This window comes from Carettochelys insculpta, chromosome 4 (genome assembly GCF_033958435.1).
Source record: "Carettochelys insculpta isolate YL-2023 chromosome 4, ASM3395843v1, whole genome shotgun sequence".
Lineage (NCBI taxonomy): Eukaryota > Metazoa > Chordata > Testudines > Carettochelyidae > Carettochelys > Carettochelys insculpta.
In genome coordinates, this window is record NC_134140.1 from 42128809 (window position 1) to 42153530 (window position 24722).

General features: G+C 43.1%; 1 protein-coding gene across 1 annotated transcript in view; it reads left to right on the forward strand.

The window, feature by feature from the left end:
• NWD2 (NACHT and WD repeat domain containing 2) overlaps nt 1-24722 on the forward strand; it is a 106400-nt gene that overhangs the window by 47150 nt on the left and 34528 nt on the right. The window contains exons 2-3 of the mRNA XM_074991781.1: nt 2006-2094; nt 15969-16085. Of these exons, the coding sequence (XP_074847882.1) occupies nt 2006-2094; nt 15969-16085 (206 nt within the window). The remainder of the gene's footprint in view (nt 1-2005; nt 2095-15968; nt 16086-24722) is intronic.

The following is a 24722-nucleotide window of genomic DNA, read 5'->3' on the forward strand; positions in this document are numbered from 1 at the left end:
AAAGGGTTGTCCCCATGACACGTGTGGGGGCGGGGCAGGAGAGTTCCAGTATCTGGGCTGGGGGCAAGAGAGGATGTGCGTTTGGGCTAAGGTGGCTCTTGTGGCTGGACTCTAGGGAAGAATTTGTGGGTGTTAGCCCTGTTCTTCCACCCCCCCACCCCCAGCTGGGCTCTGGGGAGGGAAAAGGGGGAGAGAAACAGGAATTAGATTACTATAGGGATTTCTTTCACACTCATAGGGGGATTTTTTTTTTTTGTAGGCCTGGATTGTTACAGAAATACTTTTTGACAGGTGTTTTGAAATAAATTGGCAAAATAATTGAAAAAGTGGTGATTATGTAGTGTTATTTTGACAAATAAAATTTGCAGAAGTTTTACTTTTTTTGGTACAGAATGCCCCCAGAAGAAAGGCGTGTGCAACACGACAGATACAAAGGCTAAGGTTACTGATAGTACTTTCTCAACGGTTATAGTAAAAAGAAGGTGCAGCTGAAGAAAAACCCCAAAAAACACATTAACTGTTTCCACTGGCGGGAAGGTAGGGACAGTGGAACAAAGGAGGAGAACAAAAGAGAACAGATGGTCATAAAGGGTGTAAAGAGAAGTAAGGGTGCAAGCCCACGAGTCCCAAGGACACTGCACAATTCCAGGAACTCAGAACCCACCCCAAGAATGCCCTGGAGTGGTGAGGAAAGTGAGGCAGGGTCATTCATTTTGTGTTTGTTTTGTACAGTCTGTGTGCTCCTGGTTACGTACAGAAGAGGATAAAGGCGTTTAAGACTGTGCAAAGTGTTGTATAAGTGTTGACTCCTTCAGAACTGTTGTGTGCCTCTGAGAGAAGGAAGCTGTAAAGACGCAGCTTTACACCTCTGGGACATAGTTTGAATAATCAGGGTATCTTGGGTCCTGAAGGACTACAGCAGACGAGTTGAGAGCTCCCCATTTCCTGGAGGAACAGATGGAGAATCTTCTCTCAGGATGTGATAGAGAAGCCAAAGGGGGAACCAGTGCTGCAGCAGCTCTAAAAGCTTGAAACGTAGTGGGGGAACACAGGTCAGCAGAGGCTTGGATTTCCCTCACAGCAGTCCTAGAGGGTGGCCAAGAGAGAGCACTTTGATATTAAGGCTAAATCTATAGCAGGGGTGTGATTCCCAGTTCATGTAGGCATACTCTTGCTAGCTCTCATGCGAGCTAGGATGCTAATAATAGTGTAGCCATGGTAGCATAGGCCGTAGCGGCATTGTGCTAGCCGTCCTTAGTACAAACCTGCCTGAATCCCATGGGTGCTGCTTCTGCTGCTGTGGCTACAACACTATTTTTAGCACACTAGCTCAGAGAAGAGAACCACAAGAATGTCTGTCTGTGCAGGATAAGAATGAAATCCCCAGGTAAAAAGAACAAATGTAGCCTTAGAAATCTACTGACTTTTTTTTTTTTTTTATTTTAATTTTTATTTTAATGAAAACAGACCTCTGGAGATCTGCATACCCAGACTTGTAGGCCACATGTGGGTGTGAGGGTTGGTGCATTTTGTATACTAATTTCAATCCCCTTGTTATAACAGACTAAAAATAGAAGATACAAATACAGAATTTGTTTCTTACTGCATTGAATCTTTGACTTCTCTATGAACAGTCTGCTATATCTGCCCAATGTTTGGCTTCTCACTTATGAAGGCTTTGCTAATTCAGTAAAATTCAGCTCTGTGAAAATTTAAGTCAAGTAGACATATGACTTTGACCTCACAGGATCAATTCAGCCATGTTTTATGTAAATGTATTAGTAAAATATTAATTAAGCTGGATTTATTAAATATCACACATTTACAGTAAACAACATCCAGGAACAAAGTTTGAGTATTGAAATCCCTGCTAGATTTTCACTTTTTTTTCCCTTTCCCAAGGCTTTTCTATTTTCCTTTATTTATTTTTATACATATATACACACACATACCATATAAAAACAGAGCTTGTATACATATTAACATACTACTTTTCCCACCACAGATACGGTAGCAGAAAGAAGTACGTTAAGAGAACATGTTTGCCCAAAGCTGAGAGAATTCTGCAGGGAAAATTATGGGCTGGAATTTCAGGTAAATTTTTCAGATTAAATATTCAATTTATAATATATAATTAATCTTCCTATTTTTGAAAATATTTTACTTGTATTCAGAAAATATATTTGAATTATATGTAAAATGCATATTGATAAATATGGCATGAAATAGAAGACTACATAAAATGAAAAAAGAACATGTAATTTGATTTTGTCAAATTGAAGTGCTCAAGGCATCACCAGTAAAGACTGCTGGTATTAATAAAAAGACAGCTTGGAATAATCCACACTGTAAGTGTTTCACTGGTAAACAAGAACATAACCATAAAAAAATTTTGCATAATCAAACTGTCTATTTTAAAAATACAATGTACCTGAGAGGAAATAATGTCATATCCAAGTTACACTGTAGGTTGAAACTCCCTTATCCAGCACACTCTCTCATCTGGCAACATCCCTTGTCCAGCAGGACAATAAATGTTGCTGGGCTAGAGAGCAGCAGTAGGACACCATCTGAGGAACCCAGCAGCCCTGCTGCAGGAAGCTGGCTGGGGTGCAGAGCCCTGCCAGCAACTGCAGGGACCCCAGTTGTGGGTGGGGAAACTCCAGCAGCCCCACAGCTGGAAGCCAGATGGGGCGCAGAGCGCCACAGGCTGCTCTGCAGACACAGGGACCCTTGCCTGTCTGGGGGAACCTGGTGGCCCCACAGCTGGGAGCCAGCTGGGGTGTGGAGCCCTACTAGCAACCTCACAACCATAGGAACCTCTGCCCTGGTGGGGACCCCTGCAGGAGTGAGGGGCTCCCCTCCAGGCAGCCAGCCTGAGCTCCCTTCATCCGGGACCACTGAAGTCCCAAGGGTGCCGGATGAGGGAGGTACAACCTATGGTATCTTTCTAGAAATTACAGTTTATATTCAGAAAATAGAAAGCCACACACGGTTTCAATATTTGGGTTAATGTTAAATCACACTGACTGACTGTTCCAACACAATTTTGTTAGCAGTAACAGGGAAATTAATTTGATAAGCAGGTTATTGAAGCCTTGATAACCAGTGAAGCAAATGCCGAACTTTTCTTAACTTATCCCATGTATTTGCAGTTATGTCCAGGTTTGGAAGATGTGGGGTAAAATCCTGGATCTATTAAAGTCAATGGCAATAGTTCCCATTGACTTCAGTGGGACTAGGATTTCACTCATGAACTTTTACCACCTTGTAGTTTACAGTAACTTGGTCCTGCCACACCTCTTGTGGAATAGTATCAGGCATGAATATGAAAGTTATTACTTATAATTGGAAAACGCTGCTCAACAAATGTCAACCCTGATATAAATATTACTCTGTACTATTGCCTAGGTGGCTTGCCAACCTGACACACTGTGTAAGTGCTAGCAACGAAGGGTCCTGTGGCACCTTATAGACTAACAGAAAAGTTTAGAGCATGAGCTTTTGTGAGTTAACTCACTTCTTCAGATGCTCTAAACTCACGAAAGCTCATGCTCTAAACTTTTCTGTTAGTCTATAAGGTGCCACAGGACCCTTCGTTGCTGCTACAGATCCAGACTAACACGGCTACCCCTCTGATACTTGTGTAAGTGCTGACTGCCCAAGCTAGATAGGCTTTGGGGCTAGTATACTTGCACATCTGATTTTTTTTTTTTTTTTTTTTTTTTTTGTTTAAATGTTTTTCTCTCATGACTCAGTGTTCTCTGCTTGCTTTTCTCAGCTTCTGTCTTAACTCATATCATCCTTATAGGCCATTTTTTATCACTGACTAAGTGAAATAAATTAGCATTTTATCCCGCTGAACCCTTTATGCAGAAAACACTGTAAATTAACAATATACATGGCCTTTTTTGCATGAAACTGGATGCCTTCATTTTCTGTCTTCCATTTATCATATGTTTTACCCCCCTCCACTCAGCTATACACCAGCAGATGGCCCCGATTCATTCTGAGAAAATGTTTCTTTTATGATAAGAAACTTAGAAAATCAGATATATTTAATTCTGCTTGAAGATTCAAAATATCATGTGTCTGGAGGTAGGCTTTCTAGTATAGTTTGTATCTCTATTTAAACAGTAGTCCAAAATCAAAATATATGTTTTTCAGATTTTCATTTTCATGATACAAAGAAAAACAAATGCAACAAACAACCATAAACCAATTCAGAGATGGAATTAATGTGTTCAGTCACATTTTCCCACATACGGCAATTATTCCCACAAGAGTGGTCAAACAAGAAGCCTGACAGATGTGATGTTTTCCAACAATTGAGACCCTGTTATCGGTGGAGCCAGATGACTGAGAGAAAACTGGAGCACTGAATATATTAGAATGAATTTAAGTAAAGTCATGATTTATCAAGTAGATGATTACATATACTTTACAGTGTATAGCTTTCATGGTAGAAACTGATGAGATCTTTTACGTAGAGGACTACATAAAAGCATAAGAAGTCAAGTACTCCCCCTCTTCTTCCACTCAAATACCATATCTATTACAGGAAGAAAGCTATGTTGTTTCTAGCTATGTTGTTTCTAGAAAAGTGCCTAGCAGTTAATGGTCATCACTACAAACTTACAATTAATAACAATGGGAAGTATTATCTTAATAAAACAACCATAATAGCCATAAGTAGTGGGAGCTCAGACTGCCAAGATATTTTTGAGAGAAAAGTCAACGTCAGAGCTGCTGCATGATGCTTTCTTGCTTCCCCTTCATTAATTTTATGTATTCTTTAGGCTGCTAAAAATCACTTGCATAGCTATGTGAAAAGTACCTTTGAATACAAGTTCAACTTCCCTAGTCTGGCACACCCTAGACCTGAGTGGTCACAGACCAGGGATTTTGCCATGTGGTGGCAGTAATTCTGTCCCCCCTTCAGTGCTCAGCCCCTGCTCCTGGGTTCCCTGCCCATGGTTTCCGGACACCCTTTCCTGCCCCGCAGGCTCCCCAGCTGCCGCTGGCTCCTGGCCTCAGCCACCCTCCCCAGCTGTAGCTTCCTGCCCAGTCCCAGGATTGAGCTGCCGCTGCCCCACTTGGGCTGCCAGCTTACCAGCTTGGGCCACTGCTCCCTGCTGCTGCTCCCAGCCCAAGCTCCATGGCTACTGCTGCCCCCACTGCCCTTTACTGCCAGACCAGAAGTGGCTGCCCTGCCCTGGGCTCCTTCCACTGATCTAATTTCCCCCTCCTGTTCCCAGCCCTGGGACACTCTGGTCCTGCCGGACCATGGATGTTGCCAGACGAGAGTGTGCCAAATTTGGGGGTTATAACCTGTAGTCGCTGCCTTTTATTGGATCCCCAATTGTTTCAGGATACATAACTAAAATAGTTAACATCTGCATCAGTGCTGATTGGGCAGCCCATCAGACCCCTACCAAGACTTTTCTGGTGTTTTGAGGCCTATGTCACTTTGTCTTCATGTAATAGTTGAACCTAGTTAATAACAGTGTTTGGCCGTGTTTACACTAGCCAAAAACTTCGAAATGGCCATGCAAATGGCCATTTCGAAGTTTACTAATGAAGTGCTGAAATACATATTCAGTGCCTCATTAGCATGCGGGCGCCTGCGGCACTTCAAAGTAGCTGGGATCATTTCGAAAAGGAGCCCTGTCTGGACGAGCCACACGCTGGTGAGCCGCGTCAATTTCGAAGTGCCGTGGCTGCCCGCATCCTAATGAGACGCTGAATATGTATTTCAGCGCTTTATTGGTAAACTTTGAAATGGCCATTGGCATGGCCATTTCGAAGTTTTTGGCTAGTGTAGACACAGCCTTTGTGAATATAGCTAAGAGGGAAAACAGCCCTCATTCCAGATTATATACATCATCATCAAAGCAGGAATTGAGGTTTTTCTCCATTTTACGCTACAGCCCATCTCAGTGTGTTTTCTTCCTGATAATGGATTAAATGCAAGGTGTTATACCTAAAGGAGTCATTTTGATTTGAGGGGATCTACGACTGACCCTCTTAATTCAAATTATATTTTTGTAAGGAAAAGCCCCAACAACAGTCAGCACCTGTTGATGAACATACATGAAGAGTGATCAGAGTGATAGTTTAAGGACATTTCCTTACCAGTAAAGAAAACACTTTTTTATTTCATCAAGTTGAGTTACAGGGAAGCAATGAAAAGACATACAACCCCCAGCCCCTGGGATCCCCAGGATTTCGACTCGCGTTAACGCAAGTTAAGCATGAGTCAAAATCGCATATAACGGGGGTTTACTGTAGTGCACCGGTGGAATGGCTGAAGATTTGGAATTAACACTTTTGCATAAATTACATTTTTACAGTATTGCACAATGAATTTATTCTTCCTCGCCGATGGCCTGACCCAAACTCCACTGAAGTCAATGGGAGAATTTTAAAAATTAAATACAAGTTTATTCAAGATCATCTTGGGTATTTATGTACTCTCCCATTACTGCCATATCTGAGCACCTTGGTCTTTAATGAATTTATCCTTCCCTGTGAAGTAGGAAGGACTATCTCAAGGGTGGGCTTTGGGGAAGAGAGGAGACTACCTCCACACTCACCAGAGGCAGGAAGCAGAGTGGTGTGGCTGGGAGCCAGCAGAGCAGGCAGGAGCCAGGTCACTCTGCTGCCCCCCGCTGCTGCCAGTCAGTATATTTGGGGGAGACTGACTCTGCTGCTGGTGCCAGGTCCTCCTCTAGTCCATCGGCCTGCAGTGCTTGGGGATGGAACTGGGGGAGGGGGGCAAGGCCTAGAGGAATGGGAGGAAAGAGGGCAGGGCAGGGGAGGAGCAGGGACAGAAAGAGGCTGGGTGCAGCTTGTAGAGTGGCTGGGAAGAGCCTGGCCGCTGGAACCAGCCCATACACAGCATGCTGCTGCAGCCTATAGTGCCACGAAATTTGGGACACTTTGGTGGTACTATAAGCAGCTGCATAGTTTGTATATTGTTAGGGGCAGTCTTGGCAATCAGGAAAAAAGCAGATTGGAGCTGACTAAGCGGAGCTTTGCCTAATTTGTGGGTGGGACCAGGCAGAAAAACTAATTAAGCCATTAGCCAGAGGCCATAAATATGTGCAGGAAGGAAGCCGTGATGAGAAGAGGAGCCCAAGAGGTTGCAGCCAGGTCACTTTAATTCCCACGGCAACAGCGAGTGTGGGTGGGAACCCCTGCAGCTGGCACCAGGCTTCCCGGTGATCCTCCTGGGTCATGTCACTTGGGGAGGGGGCTTGGGTGAAGGGGTGTAATAGGAAGCAGAATGGGACTACAGCAGGAGCAAGGATCGGGGTAAGGCACGGAGTGGGGAGAGGCAGGATAGGGGCAGGGCCTGGGGCAGAGGAGGGGTTTGTCCCAAGCCCTGCACCTCCCCAGAACAGAGATGATTGTGATGCTGACAGAGGAGTGTGCAGAGGTAGTCTTTCCCAGGAAAGATGTATAGTATCAGAGGTAGCTGTGTTAGGCTGTAGTCTAACAAAACAAGCCAGCAGTCATGCAGCACTTTAAAGACTAACAAAATAATTTATTAGGTGATGAGCTTTCATGATGAAGTGGAAAGACGGTTACCTATCTCAAGGTCCAGGGCTGGGGAGAAAGGCCAAAGAACCCACAGAAGGAAAGATCATGGACAGGAAGAATGATGGAGTTCCAGCTGCAGCTTGACCCATTATTTGCTACCTCTGTGGATGACCTTGCGACACGAAAGGGGACTACCAGTATACTTATGGTGGGTTTGCCAAGTTTTGTGGCTGGGCCAGGGCTGGAAGCCAGAAGAGAAGAGCAAAAACTTCAGATGGGTCTTGTGGATAAGGCCTCAGATTGATCTCTTGTCTGAGGGGTGCTGATAAAGGCTCAGTGGATGATTTCAGGAGCAGTTATGGACACAGTGTGTCCATGACTACAACAGGCAGTGCATCAAACCCAGGTGTTCCTGGAAAGCCAGTAGACATTTTAGTGGAAACATGTTGGAGTAATGGAGGGCCTGCCTTATCCAGTTGTCTTGGGCACCAACTGGAGTCCCTCAAGTACTGAGAAGTGAGGTGATGGGAAGAATCCCATACTAGGAAAAGGAAAACTGGAGAGAGAGGGTGATGCAGGCCAAAAGAAGCAGGAGACATTCTTAAACAGCAAAGCCTGAGTCAGAAAAACAAGACATGTTCCCAGGGAAGTAGAGAAGACGGTACAGGGGAGACAGCCAAAACTCCTGAACAGAGGTTGGGGGCAAAGGGAGCTCAATGTGATGCAACCCCAGGGAAAAGAAACCCAGGCGTAATCTGGAGACTAGAGGAAACCTGGGGCTGTGGGTGACCCAAGGGGTGAGGGAAGTAACCTGAACCCCTTGCCGCGTGCAACAAGAGAGAATGAGAGGAGTGAAATGCCCTTAGTGTGAAAACTAATGGGCCGATGAGGGTGTTCATCTCCCAGGCAGTTTTAGTTTTACAGGTGGGGAATAAGCTAGAGGCCATTGGTAATTTACTTATGTTTATCTCACCCCTAATAAGCTAGGGAAGATGTAAAGCTGCATATCTTTAAAAGACACTATCTTAAGCTATATTCTTCACCAATTTGTGGAGGGTAAAGAGATTTCTACTTCTGTCCTCCCTTGCCAAAATTAACTCTCATTCTCTGACATTATTACCTGTTTCTTGGGAGATGGAGAAGCATTTTATTGTCAAGTTGTTTCAGTATAGCTAAAAATTAACTGGATAAGAGTAAATAGTTATAAAGGATTGGCTTCCATTGATTTCAGAAGATACTTCCTTCATGTTTAAACTCAAACGTGTTTAACTGGATCTAGGACTGCACATGCAGCATCTTGGGAGATCCAAGATCAAAGTCAACACCGAAAGAAATTTCCACATTGCTTGTGGAAATACAAGTCTGGGACTTTACCAAACCATTCAACTGGCAAGATGCTATTTAAATCCTGACTACCATTTGGGCTTACACAGGCCACGTTGCTATACCACCTCCTCATAGAAATACACATAACTTACACTCAGCTACTCTGGAGATAACATTCAGGATTAGGCAGCTGTGACATAAGCATTGCCTCCCACTGAAATTTGTTTAGGCATTTAGACACACTAATCACCAAGACCATGCTTCTTTTCAAAGTGTGAGACATTTCGCCTGGGGCATTTTTCTGCAAAGGTAACTTTGTACCAAGTTACTCTCCTGCATGCAAGAATTTTGGTCCCATCAATGCTTGTAACAGTAGTAAGTGGAGTTACTTGGTGTCACTTGTGAGCAGGTTTGTTCTTTCAGTCTCTGTACATTGGAGCCACAAAAATATGTAAAAGTTCATAATATTTCTCTCAAATTACTTTCTTACTAGCTGAGATTTGTCAAATATATGGAGATAGTTATGGCTACAGTTTTGTTCACGTTACACCAATTTACAAGCCACGTATTTGTTGTAATCAAATTGGTGACAGAATGTCCTCAAAGGACCTCCTGTTAAGAAAAGCTATGGCAATAATGGACCAGGTCAGGACCAACATTCCTTCAAACAGGGTCATCACTGCCAATTACGCAGTTCAGTATCAAGGGCTTAACACAAAATGCAATTAGATCACAATCCTCTTGTGGACTCTCAAAGTTGATGTCCTTGTGCTACAAGGAACACCCTGGAGAGTGCAGGCCACCATTCAAAGATCAGCAAAAACCCACTCATATTTACAAGCCATTATCCTAATCGTGGGCTTGCAACATATGTAAAAAACACGACTAAGAATTCTGTCTAGGTCATGCCTATTGTGAATCTCTACTCAATCTGTCAGTCATAAATGAGTATAAGCCACCATCACTGGAATGGCCATGTGCAGCAATACCAAGCCAGCCTATCCTCCATGTCAGTGATTTCAATAACCACCATAGTCAATGGGTCTATACAAGAATGTCTGTACTGGAGAACAGCTGACATCTTGGGGTTTCACTGTAGATCAACATCACCTCTGCAATACCAAAGATTGTGGCATGGTCAAATTGGCTCAATGGAAGAAGTGCTACACTCCAGTACTTTGTTCTGCGTTGGACAACATCAGCAACCACTAAATACCATCCTTAAGATCAGCACCTAGTTGTGACTTGCACAAGCCTACAAATTTCACTCATTCGATCTGTGCTGAAATCTACAGTCTGATGACTGTATGGTGGTGTCTACACTGGCACAAAACTTTCGATGTGGCCATTTGCATGGCCATTTCAAGATTACTAATGAGGTGCTGAAATGCATATTCTGTGCCTCATTAGCATGCCGACAGCCGCAGCTCTTTGACATGTGTTCATCATGGAAGACCTGATATATCTGGATTATTATCCCTGTCTTATCGACCTACTCATATAAGTTGACAAACCAAGCATTGCAAGGGACCTCACAAAGAACATTCACTTCCTGCTGGAAAGAGAATAAATAGCAAAGTTCTCTTCTGGCAATACAAGGCCAACAAAAAGTTCGAAAACCACAATGGCATAGGTCTTTGAACTCAGCAAGAAGAGAATGATGGTGTGAATGTGAAGGCACCTGAGTTCAAAGTGTCAAGCCGCAAAGCCTAGAAGCTGCTTAGTTTTTAGGCACCATAGCTCCAGCAGTCTACATGCTATCTCAGGTTAGTGCAAATGCCATAGTCACATGGCCATGTCCCATGTACTGATGGATACGAGCATAAGACAAGAAGTCCACAAACCACTTTATTGTGCACTAAACTAGGGCCAATGTTTTTACGCTTTTTGTTGTCTAGATAGTATAAGGAAGTTGACAAAGGTCTCCAACACGAAGCCCAGCAAAGAGGGAAGACTGGATGGAATGTATTTTGAATTCCTGAAGAATCCTGGTTCAAAGACGAGAAGGGCCTATACTTCTTCAGCAACATCCACTCTTCTGGCATCATAACAAAAAGAGTGGAACGTAGCCAAGATCATAACCATTTTGAAGCCAAGAAAAGAGGACAGTGACCCAAAAAACTACCAGCTCATTTCCCTCTTTATCAGTTGCTATAAAATGTTGGATCATCTCTTACTTCAAAGGTTACAGCAATTCTAGAGCAACAAGCCCCCAAAGAACAAGCTGAATTTAAAACAAGTCACAATTGCTAAGACCAGCAGCTGGCCTCAACCAGCTATGTAGAATCTGTCCGCCAGCAAAATTTAAAACCAGTGGGCAGCATTCATTGATCTATCTTCTGCATATTGTACTGTGTAGTGCAAAGGTCTCCTGCTGAAGCTTTTCTATGCCAATCAAAAATGAGACACGTCACCAAGGTGCTGAATCACTGTACACCTTAGTGAATTTGCCAGTAAATCAAGAATTGACCAATGGTCTCCCACAGGGATCTATTTTAGTGCTGCATTATTCTCTCTACCACCGATTTCTGAATTTTCCAGATCTGAAGACGTAGGTCTGTCCCACCAAAGCTCATCACCTAATAAATTATTTTGTTAATCTTTAAAGTGCTACAGGACTTTTTTGTGGTTTTTGGAAGTACAAGGTCAGGAATGAAGAGTTCTACTCTCAAGAGACTAAGTTCACCTGATGGGGCTCTGATCCCTCACTTGCCCTGAAAGGATGAATGTAGACTAAGAAGGAGACCATCCCTCCACCTTGTCTGACCCGCACCTGCCTGAAAACAGTCCCCCATCCAGCCCAAGGAAACCCCCACCACCCCGACTCATCTCAAAGATTCCCCTCTATTCAGCCCTGGGATGGGGACAGATAGTGGACGGCAGCAGCAGCTGCAAGGGATGGTCTCCCCATGGCCTCTCTCCCTAGCACTCATCGCATGGTACTTCAGCTCAGCCTCCTGTCCTGCTGAGCCCCACTTCTACAAGGGTGGCTGGGAGGCCTCTAGCCACGCAGTGAGGCTCAGCAGGCTGGGACAGAAGGTTAGGAAAGGCTCAGGGAAGAGGCCCTAAAATAAAGAATGGAACTAACCTTGGCTGCTAATTAGATAGTCCATGAGCTGGAACCCAGCGTAGACAGCCAGTCCAGCTTCCCCTGCCAGCCACTGGGGAAGTGTCATCAGCTGAACAGTGAACGGGAAGACGGCTTGAACTCGTTTGTCAGACAAACTTTAATACCCCAGCAGGGGGAGACCTGTAACTTGGCCAGAGGGCTAAGCCATTAACACAGGGAATCTTGCCTTGCTGAGGACCAGGAAAAAAAGGCAAGATGAGCAGCAAGAGGTAGAAAGCTGCTGTTGGACCTGGAAGATATTAACTCCCAGAGTCATCAGGCGGAGATATACAATTGAGCAGACCCTCTGACAGTTCTCCACAACTAATTTTAAAAGCTCATGAGGGAAACAAATGCCGATACTGTCTTGACCAAAGCGTACTTCCTTTTCAACTCAACAAACTGTGTAAAGGTACAGAGTATTAATTCTTCACTCACGGTCCATCAGCTCCAGTATGGACATCATACTTTGACATCAGTCAGTAGCACCTTCTTGTCCCATTGTAGTCCATATACCCCTTCTTTCTAAATTCTCTGTGGCCTTCATGCACAGATAGGTTTGACATCTGTATGAGCTTATTGGGCAAGGAAAACTTATGTCCTCCCATTGTGACAGGTGACTTTTGATAGCAAGACACTGAATCGCCTCATTGTACTGCAACAGCAGAACATGGAGATGCAGGGCCATCATGTCGTAACACAAAGCTCTGGGGTCCTGGTTCAATATTAGGCCCTGATGGTGTCATGGCAGCACCAAAAGATATTTTTTGAGACAGACACATTTTCAAAAGTGGGCCCTTATTTTGCATACAAAAAGGTGTGCGTGCATGCCAGTTTGTATATGCAACTACTAGGCACAAAATTATAAACCGCTTTTAAAAAATGGATCCATGTGTATTATATGTAAGGCTGTGTCTACCCTTGTATTTCTCTTTTGAAAGAGGCGTGCAAATGAGGTGCAAATTTACAGGTCTCATGTCCTAGCAAAATCCTTCTTAGGAAGAATGTTAGTTCTCATTCAGCTCTTCTCATGCTGGCCCTTGTCTTCTGATGGCTAGTGAATCCATGTAAAATTCCGTATCAGTCATCCTTTTTGTTAGTAAAAAAAAATAAATTTATGATCCAGGAAATGCCCAAGGAGAAGACTTTTGGCATTTTTTTTAGTAGTTCAGTTTCTGGCAATAATCACATTTTAATAAAGCAGGATATATTTTCCATGTGTATGTGGCACAGTCTTTGATTCATATAGTAAGAAGACCATAACCATAAGCATGTAAGCATAAGATATACTATTCTAGACTATGGAAATTTTGCTCGGTGCTTTTGTTATGAGAAAGATACCTTCTCAACTTTCGTAATAAAGAAGACAAGCAACAGTAAGCCAGGAAGTCTACTCTTGACATAGTGTTCTCTCTTCAGTCTTAGCTTAAGTTTTTCTGAGTTATGGTTGGTCAGAGTAAAAATTTCCTTTTGATGCCTGAGAAAATTCATGAGTGATGTAAATTCATCCAGCTGCAAATTCAAGCTGAGAATACATGACTAAATTAGTTAATTTAGTCCTCTGCAATTCTAATATTCAGGCACCTGATGAAATACTACATAGCTTCAGTATAAAACCACAGAGATAAATAGTGGGAAGGAGGGAAGAAATATTTTCACATGATACTTGAAAAGAGAAAAAAGAACTGGGAAGTGGAGATGCGGGAAGGCAGAGATGACAAGAGCTGCAAAGAAGTTTCTTGCTCTGACAGCTGTTTGTGACAATTTATGTAAAGTGTAAAAGTATGAAGTTATTCTTTCTTACATTATGTACTTGTGTTCTGCTCTATGGTGCACTCCACACTTTAGGCTGCTTCACCACATGTCATCTCTTACTTCTAGCGTACAGTGCCTGCGGCCCCTGTCCTGCAAACAGTTCCGCATGTGCTTCGTTTTACTGTGATGAGTACTTATGACAGCAAAGCATGTGCAAAACTGTTTGAGACACTGGGTCTTATAACTTATCAGTCATTGTAACCAGAACCTTTCTAAGATGATTTGCCTGTTTCCAAGTGGGATAATTTGATTAATGGGTCAACTACATACATTTTTAAATGGTAAGGCCTTCAGTGCAGGAACTCCTACTACTGTGTTCAGAATGCATCAAGCAGAGTGGGGGTTGAGTGAGGCCCCTGTAGGTGCTACTACGTATAAATAAATATGTAAATTAAATAATTGAGGAATCTCATAAGCTCCTTTTTTAAAAAAAATTGTGCAGTAATTACTTCTGTGTAATAGTAGCACATGGTTGTATTAAAAGCTGATAGTAGCATAAATAAGCAGATGACAGCCACCATTACCTGAAAACTGAGCACTTGGGCCAACCCCCAGCTGATCAGCAGAGCACCCACAGTGGGCAGCATGTGCATCTTTTGGTGGTGCACATCTGCACATGCCTTTATGCACATAAAATGTATTCCACCCATGGATGAAAAATATTAGCGCGAACATTGCTCACAACAGGACGTGTGATCAGTTTAGTTTAAAAAAAAAAAAGAAGACGACATGTAGAGGGATAAGACACTATTCTTTTAAGTAAAGTGTCTGCAATAATGAAACTTCCATTTTTTAACCGTTAAAATGTGTAGTGAAACCACACTTCATCACTGACTCTCTTCAAATAAATGTAGCAGCATCAACCAGCTTCTTCCAGGCATTTGCTTGCATCTTTTTAGCATTATAAAACCAAATCTATAGCAACAGATGACAGTCTGAACAGCAAGCCATCTGCTATTATACATTTATGCATTTTTTGCTTCTAAACAACAAAATATTATAGGAACAAAGGAGTTGTGATAGTACAGTATCTAATCCAGTCCTGTCGTCTTTTGCTTATTTTAGCACAGGTTAGTTTGGTCTCTGGTGGGCCACAAAGTCATTGGGTGAAATATGAGCTGTGCTGAAATCAGTGGCAAGACTCTAGTTGACTTCATAAGAACCAGCATTTTTTCCAGATTTTTATAAGTATTATTATTATTATTCATTTATCATTTGCATTATAATAGCAACTAAATCCCTGTGTGAGCTGAGGATGTTAAAGTGTAACGAGTTGACCATGAAGCCTCATCTTAAATGGATGAGGTTCCTGGTTATGGTTAATTGGTATGGGTTGGAGCAGCCTACCACGGGTGGGGGTTGCTCCAGCCATGCATGGTCACTGCAGGCAGGGGTTGCTCCAGCCAGGCTGGAGTCAGCCCCATCTGCAGTAGCCCTGGGGGAAAGGTGTGGCTGGGGAGGTCACTCCAACCAAGCCCCTGCCATAGACTGAGACTGTTCCACCCGGACTGGAGTGGCCCTACCCCCATGATTCCCAAGCATGACTGCTGTGGATGGGGGCTGCTCCATCTGCACTGGAGCATCCCCACCTGTGACAGCATTCAGAGCAGCCTCGGTCCCCAGCACACCGCCAATGGGAGTGCTCCAGCTCAGCTGGCGCAGTCCCTGTGCAGGGCAGGAGGCCTCCCCAGCCACACCCCACACCATCACCACCACACCTGGTTAACCGATTAAACATTTAAACTAAGCATTTAACGGGTAAACCAATTAAACAGGATTAACATCCCCACAGAGGTCAGATGGAAGGAAAGAGCAAGAGAGGCATCAGACACCAATGGGCACTGAGCCCATGGTGGTTGATGATGATGATTTATGATGATTGAGGTCAGGGCATCACTGTGCTAAGTGCTGTACATATAGTAAGAGGTATTCCCTGCCCCAAAGAGTTTGCAGTCAAAATAGGCAAGACAGTGGGAGAGGAAACATAGAGGTATGTTGACATCACAGAGAAGGTCCATGTGAAGCCTGTAAATAGCACCAACATCTGTCCAGTGCTCTACCCACTGAACCATATTAACTCAAAAACAAAATTAATTGAGATCTTGTACATCTGGATATGTAGGAGAAGCGTAAGCTAATGGATAAACTAACAGTGTTATACATTGATTTTCAGGTCATAGACTTATACTGGGGAGTAGAAACAGAAGAGTGGGAGAGTCCTGAGCTCCAGAAGACTCGTATGAAGCTGTTAGAAGATTGCTTGAAAACTTCTGCAGGTCCATGTTTTGTTGTGGGTATAAAAATAATGTTTTACATTAGAACAAAAATACATGTGTAGCTGTCGTAGCATTTGTAGTGCAGTTAAAGCCCCCACCACCTCCAGACAAACATTTTCTCATTTACTTCTATATATCTTGTATATCTTTATTGTGCATTTGAAATACCAGACTTAAGATTTCCCAGACAGTGCTGTAAATTGAGAATGGATATTTGACACAAGTAAAAATGGATATTTGACACAAAGGACTGGCCCTCTGCAGCCAGCCTATTTTGGAGGACTTGATGCCCCCACTTGGAGGGCATGGTAAATGCTGGCCAATGATAGTGGTCCTCTGTTAGAAAGTTAATTCCCGGTACTTCTTCCAAGTCCTGGTATTAGCATGCCTATAAAACAGCAGCAGGCAGATGGCATTTTTAATTCCATCCATTCTGTGGTGGTCAGCCTGGCCAGAAGAGAAAATTGTAGGATGCTCTTTTGATCTGAACATCAGAATAGAAATGGACATTCACAACCTCAGAAGGCTGTGGTTCTCGCTTTCTCATATCCATGCATGCACACAAAACACCGATAGTTCACTGCTGCCACAACAGGTTGCTTTTAGAAATTACTTTAAAGTACAATAACGTTGTAGACACCTGGCAAAAAGTAATTACTCTGCTTATTCTCACTGGACCCTCCCATCTGCTTTTGTTAAAGCAGTAACAGAGAGTAAGCCGTTCTAGTCTAGATACTATCAAAACAAAAAGCAGTCAAGTAGCACTTTAAAGACTAGCAAAATAGTTTATTAGGCGAGCTTTCGTGGGACAGACCCACTTCTTCAGACCATATCCAGACCAGAACAGACTCAATATTTAAGACACAGAGAACCAAAAACAGTAAGCAAGGAGGACAAATCAGAAAAAGATAATCAAGATTTGCTCACCTTGATTATCTTTTTCTGATTTGTCCTCCTTGCTTACTGTTTTTGGTTCTCTGTGTCTTAAATATTGAGTCTGTTCTGGTCTGGCTATGGTCTGAAGAAGTGGGTCTGTCCCACGAAAGCTCGCCTAATAAACTATTTTGCTAGTCTTTAAAGTGCTACTTGACTGCTTTTTGTTTTGTTAAAGCAGTGTGTGTGCTCCTGTTTAATAGGTGTCAGTATTTGTTAAGACTGTAGCTAGTCTCATATCTGAGGCTTAGTAAAAGATCTCCTACCACAGAATCAGAGAAATATAGGGCTACAAGGGACCTTAAGAAGTCATCAAGTCCACCCCTTGAACTTAGGCCACCCCTGACAGGCATTTATCTAACCTGTTCTTAAAATCTTCAATGGTGAGGATTCCGTAACCTCCCTGGGTAGGCTATTCTAGAATTTAGGGTTAGAAAGTTTTTCCTAGTATCTGACCTAAATCTCCCTTGCTGCAACTTAAGCCCATTATTACATATCTTGCTTTCAGTGGACATGGAGAATAGTTGATCACTGTCGTCTTTATAACATCCCTTAATGGATTTGAAGACTATTAGGTTCTCCCCTCAATCTTCTTTTTAAAAACTAACCATGTCCAATTTATTTTAACTTTTTTCTCATAGGTCTCGTTTCCTAAACCTGTTGTTTTTTTGTAATGGTTTCCTATAGGTTCTCCCCAGTTTAGCCGTATCTTTTCTAAAGCATGCCAAACAGACTTGGATAGTGCTCTAGTTGAGGCCTCACAAGTGTGAGTACTGCAGAGTAATTACCTCCTGTGTCTTACATATGACATTCCTGTTAATGCATGCCGGAATATTAGCCTTTTTCATGACATGACACTGTTGACTCAGATTCAGATTGTGTTTCACTGTAACGTGCAGATCCTTTTTAGCAGCATTGCTTTCTATCCAGTTTTGTAGTTGTGCATTTTTTCCCTCCTAAGTATAGTATTTTGTACCTGGCATTACTGAATGTTATCTTGTTAATTTCAGGCAAGCTCTCTAATTCGTCAAGGTTAATTTTGTATTCTAATCCTATTCTCCAAAGATCTTGCAACCTCTCCCAGCCTGGTGTCAGCTGCAAATTTTAAAAGCATACTCTCCACAGCATTATCTAAGCCATTAATAAACTAGTACCAGACAAAGGACTGACCCTGGCAGACGTGCCCTTTGGGTTTGACAGAGAAAGCATCGTCTTTCAACCAGTTGTGCATCCATTTTTCAGTCATTTAATCTAAATCACATTTCCCTTGTTTGTTTATGAGAATGTTCATAAGACTGTTCTTAAAGCTTTACTGAAATCAAGATACATCATGTCTACTCCTTCCCCCATATCAATCAGGCCAGTAACCATGTCAAAAGAAGGAAATAAGGTTAGTTTGGTATGATTTGTTCTTGACTAATCCATGAGTGCTATTCTGTATAATCCTATCCTCTTCTAGGTGGTTACAAATGTATTGTTTAATAATTTGTTGAAGCATGTTTCCAGGTAACAAAAATAGGCTGACTGGTCTATAATTCACCAGGGTCATAGCTGTTCCTCTTGTTAGAGAGAGCTATGTTTACCCATCACAGTACCTTCATTTGGATTAATCTAAACTTACAGTGCCAAGTCAAGTGTTATTTTGAACTCAGTTACTGAAAGACACTAGGAATAGACTGTCAGTTAAATTCTGTGAAAGTTTTCTCATTTCATTGATGCATATGCTCTAATGTTGCTGGCAGTGGTATTCGTTGTATGGTGCAGAATAGACTTGTAAATGCCAAGTTTTATTTCTATTTTCCTTTGAAAAATAGGTGTCTTGCTTTGATGAACAGATAGGGGGAAAATATCAGTTTATGTAGTATATATTTTATTAATCTTACATACTGATAGTGGACAAAATATATCATCATTCTGCCAACTCTTTAAGTACCTTGTTCCTTTTAGCATTTTCTGAGTAGATTAAGGAAACTAACGAACAGAGGTGGGAAAAGTTCCCAAAAAGATACTTGAGTAACAGTGCAGTTACTTGGGATGGGGTGTACTTAAGTACAAGTCTCTCTCTCTCTCCCCCTCACACACACACACACCCAAAAAATATCACATCTTGATTGTACTCCAGTGTCCAGAAGTAAAAGCAGCTTTTGGGTACTTTTTCTACCTCTGCTAATGAGATGGAATATACAATAGCAGAGCAGAAATCAGTATTTGACCAATTTAGACTAAAGCATTACAGGTAAGCCCTGATATCTGAAACACAATGCATGAACCAATCTGGGAGGCAAGTGGACTTGTCTTGTTCACATGGCCTGTGTATAGGCTGTAATTCTTTGCGATTAAGGCGAGCATAGCTATACTGCCTGGAAGGAACTTGTAGTCAGACTTTTTTTTATTTTGGACTTTGTTTTTGTTTGTTTGTTTTTGACAAACAACTTCAGTGAATAATAATCTAACTTCAGAAGAATAATAAACACCTGGGAACCTTGTCTTTATTAAGGATTCCACACCCTACTTTCTGCTTAGGGAATGAGAAAACACTCAGCCAACAGCAGGATACAGAGCCTCTTCCTCCTCCCTCTGCCAGGGTCCAGATCCTGGGTGTGCCTAGATCTCAGACACCCTGCGCACAGAGGTTCAAGTGTATTAAAATTCTATCAACTTCAATAAAGCCAAGATATCACAGTTCTCTTGGGGGTTCCAGCTGAGAAACTCACTGGTCCCACTTAAAATTAGCAATAGGTAGGGCCCTACAACGTTCACAGCCCAGTTTGGTCAACCTCACAGTCATGGCATTTAAAAATCTTAGATGTAATGGATTTCAAATAGTTAAATCTGAAATTTCATGGTGGTGTAACTGTAGGGGCCTAACCCAAAAAGGAATGTGGGGCCAGGGAGTCACAAAGTTATTGTAGGGGTTTGCAGTACAGCTTTTACTTCTGCACAGCTGCTGGCAGTGGTGCTCCCTTTAGAGCTGGGCAGCAGGAGAGTGGCAGTTGTTGGCCGGGAACCCACCTCTGAAGGCAAAGCTGCCATCAGCACCAGTGTAGAAGTAAAGTAAAGATACAGTATCGCTGCCCCTACTTCTGTGCTGCTGCCATCAGAGCTGGGCACTTGGCCACCCAGCTTTGAAGACAGCACAGAAGTGAGGGCGGCCTCCCTAAACTAATCTTGCATACTCCCTGCAACTCCCTTTTGGGTCAGGACCCTCAATTTGAAATGCTGGTCTCCTTTGTGAAATCTGCATAGCATAGGGTACAGCACACACAAGACCAGCGTTCATGGTGGGAGACCAGAGTTCATAGTCCATGATGCATGGCTAGGACATTGGTGTGGCCCCAGCAATCAGCCCTTTGCTTTACTATTTTCTGCCTCTTCTATGAGTGGCCCAGGCTATCTACCAAATCACATAATCACTCACTTGCTCCTTATTCAGCTGATTCAGTGCACCAAGCCGTGACCCAGAGAGGCATCACTGGGGTGGAATATGCATATTGGGCTGGGGCTGCAGCACATAGCACTGACGAGAGTCAGAGCAGCTCTGGAGGGCTGCGGGTAATCCCTTGGGACTCTCTAAATTACACAAAGAACTCGCAGGCCCTGAGAGCTGCCACAGATTGTGGTAGTGAAAAGGCAGGTTTTAGCCTCTCCTCAGCACTGCCAGGGAGCTGTGAATTCTCAGCTGCACTTCCGAGAGGTACAGGTCAAAGTCTTACCCCATGTGGCCTATGGAACAGTCAGACAATCTGAAAAGGCAGTCTATAAAAATAGCAACTCTGCATAACTGACTTCTGAGCCAGTAGGAGACTTCGGCATTCTCACACTGAGCTTCTGCATCTCAGGCAGCTAGTTTAAATTACACGTTCCACCTTCCTGACTCAGCATGGTCAAGACCTCACTGATCTCAAACAAGGGAATCTGTCAGATCAGGGAGGTTTCCTGGCGCCATTTCTCAAGCCACTACCTCCCCACCATGAGTTGCTTACCTGACTGGTGCTGTGTGGGCATCCTGGCCTAGACTGCTGCTGGGGGACACCAGTTCTGGCCTGACAGGGCTGCTGGGGATATGTCTCCAGCCCCACGGGGCTACGAAGAGAAGCCGGCTCCAGCATGGCCCAGCATAAATTCCAAGGGAAGCTGGTTCCAGCTGCGGCCCCGTGAGGCTGCCCCAGTCCTGCAGGGCTGCCAGGAGAATCCGGCCCCAGCTCTGGCTCCATGGGACTTCCCAGGACTCAACTCCAGCCCTGCATGACTGCCCCAGCCCCATGGGGCTGCCTGCGAACAGTGGCCCAGGCCCTGTGCAGCTGCTGCTGCTTACACATATGGGGTTGCTCGGGGATGTGGGCTTTTGCCTGCATAGCTGTCACTCTGTGGGGCTTCCAAGGATGTCTCCAGCCCCACAGGGAAGCTGGAGGAGGGGGGTTGCAGCATGTCCTCCTGCCTGGCTCTCTGGTCTAGAACCATGCCTGGTCCTGCTGAATGAGGAATGCTGCTAGCCCAGAGAGTGCCGATTTAGGAGGTACATCCCTGTATCCAATTTAGCAATAGTATTTGACACGTACTGAGCAATAACATGTTTGGGACAATGATGGAGAGTGGGTGCCTCTCTCTATAAAGATATTTAGATTTTATGGTTTCAGAAATGAAACATGGGTAAATGGTGTATTCTGTGTTACTACTAAAGCAGTTTTGTAGACTACAGTCATGCTATTAGGAATGACTCAGATTCCATCAGTTCTCCTTAATGGACAAACACTATTAAAGCTCTTTATTTAGATGTACAGCTGTCACTCACATGGTTTTAATGCAAAATGTTTGTGGAAGATAAAAGAAAGCAGCCTACATTGTACAAATTTGAACCACAACAGATTTACCTAAACATACACAGGGCCAAAGGCAGAATCTCTCCTTTCTTGTCCTTCAGCCCAGATATTTTCAACAAAACATTAACACCTATAAATCCAATTCTGTAATTCTTACACTTTTGTAGTTTTACTGGGTTATTTCAGAACTGAAAATGAAAATGTACTATTAATGAACCCTTTTCCCGCCCCCACCCCTCTTATTTCCGTATTGCAAATATCAAGCTAGTGCAGGCATATGTCATAAGACAACACAGGACACCAGCCACTCTTTTTTGAGATTTTCATTTACATATGATAACCTGTTAGAAGATTCCTGTAATGTCCCATTACTTGCAGAGTATGCCCCCATCTGCAAGTCCTGAAGGGCCATAATAACTATCCAGAGATCCATTTTCACCTTGCAGTCATAAAAATGGAACTGAAATCCTAAGCACAGGAGAAGTATTTATAATAGCTATTCAAGGAACAAACAGTGAGGTAAAACTTGTGAACTAAAGTGAAAAGGCCAGGCTGGAGTCCCTGCATGTTACTAGAATCTAGAGTCCTGAGACAGCCAGACAGTGAAAGGTTTGTGAGACTAAAGTTATTTTAAACACACCAAAAAATAAAAACAAGACACCTGTGCTGATTTATTAGAATAACCATTTAAGGAAAAGTTAATAGAGTTTTTCAGACTAGGTTACTAGGGCACTCATATCTTTTAATGAGCTTCATTTGCAACATGAAAAGCTCAGATTCAAGAAAGTGGCTCACAGGTGGACATGAGTTGCTACAGTTAAATGCATTGGAGAAAAATAGTGATATGTACCAGTTTCTGTAGAAGGGGTGTGGGTTTTTTTGTTTGTTTTTTTTTTTGCCATCTCCATTTCTGTCTAAGGTTTTAACTGCCTAGAGTTTCATGAATGTTCCCAAAGAAAAATTGGGTTAGAAATATTTCACCTTGAGTCTCTAAATACTGATAAAGAAAGGACATATGAGTCTTGTACCTGTCATAGCAAAATGGCAGGGGCTGCTTTAAAGGGAGAAGAGAAGATTTTTATTTTTTTATTTTTTTTAGGAAAGTCCTAGTCTTAGATTGTTATTAAAGAACAAAAGATGAAAAAGGCTAAAACTAATAACAGGTTTTTATACAGACTTGAATGATATGGAAGACTTGCACGGTGGAACCGCTGATCTATCATTGCTACCGTTCCCTGGATGTGGCAGTGATGAGAGGAGCAGTTTAGTGGTTAGACAGGTAGCGAGTCACCACTGTGGGAAGGGAAATGGGTGCAGGAAAGGATTCTGACCTGGAGGAGAGGTGGAGGTGAAGGATCTGGGAAAGGGTTGTGACCTGGGGCAAGGGTACTGGAGGGGGAGCGGAAGGTAGGGAGGAGGGAGAGGTTGGGGTGCCAGGCGCAGGCTCTGGACAGGAGGCACTTACTAGGCAACTGCCAGCCAGCAGCCCAGCAGGACCCTCAGGCTGGGGAGCTGTGAGATTGTGCTGGGGGCAGGTCAGTGCATGAAGAAGACCCTTTCCATGGGATTGCAGAGAAGCAGAGTTCCCTTTTAAAGCTACTCCACATTAGCTAAGACATTGGAGCAGGAGGACTGGTGCTTCCCTCCAGGGTGGGTGCCCTCATCACTAAGCAATAATGTCACTCTCACTCTGATCAGCCCAAAGATTCTCTATTTACAGTGAAATGGCTTCAGCAGGTGAGAGTGAGAGAGAACTTCATCTCATAATTCTCCCCTTACCCCTCAGGTAGCAGTGGGATTGAGCGTGGGACACTTGTCTCCCTGATGAGTACTTCCATCACTAGGCTAGAAGTTAAGGCATTGCCTCTTCCTTCTCTAGTCGTGGAGTGAGGCAAATACCTAATTCATTTTCACAAAAACAACGTAGATGCCTGTGCCTCTTGAGATTCTCACTTGCAGATGGTTAGCAGAGATACGTGCCAACATCCAGGCCTATCTCTCTGAGAGGGGTGGGGTTTTAATACCCCTCCCCCCTCAGCAACATCTCCATTGGCTAATTGAAGCAGCTCCCTGCCTAACAAGTTGAGCTTTCTAAGACACCACTCCCCTCACAACCCCACTATTGTATAGGTAATCGTCATCTAAATCAAGCTTTGTGGATTCCATTAGTCCAGTGATTGCTTGGTGCCGACAATGTAGGAGATGCGCTGCTGAGCACTGTAACTCCTAAGAGCTTCGTAGGTCTAAGCCCTAGCTACTAATCTCTATGTGGAAAATAACTGATTTGGACAAGCATGTTCATCTGTTGTTTCCATGCATAAGTGAGTCTCAGGGATATATTTTGCTTGAGGTATGTAACTTCAAAAAACCTGGCTTCTAGAACATAAAAATGCTATGATCGAAAAGCTACGAGTTTTCAAAGGACAGAATTTGCAAGGCAAACTCATTTTCTTTTTTTAGACATTTCATTACAAAATAAACTAGAGGAAAAATGGTAGATGTAATATATTCCAGATTTTAGCAACAATGTGATTTTTATCTATCACGCTTACCGTTATGCAGAGCATGTCTCCTGTACATTTGAATTTGTAACTTTTATTATTGAAATTGAAAGTTTTCTGCTTTTGAAGTGTGAGTATATAGATACTTTGTTCTTCAAGAAGACTCAGATTGTAACTCACATAAATATTCCCTATGCAGGATATTGTTTCTGACCCTTGTTTTAATCCTAAATCAGTGAAGCATTTGAGCAACTGCAGGGCATAACTATGGCTTTTTCTGTCCTAATTTAAACTCAATATTAAATGAACTGCAAAACAGTGAAAGAAGACAAAAATATAAATATAAATAAAACCTGGGAATGGCTAGTTCAGGGAGCTGCTAAAAGGACATGAAGCA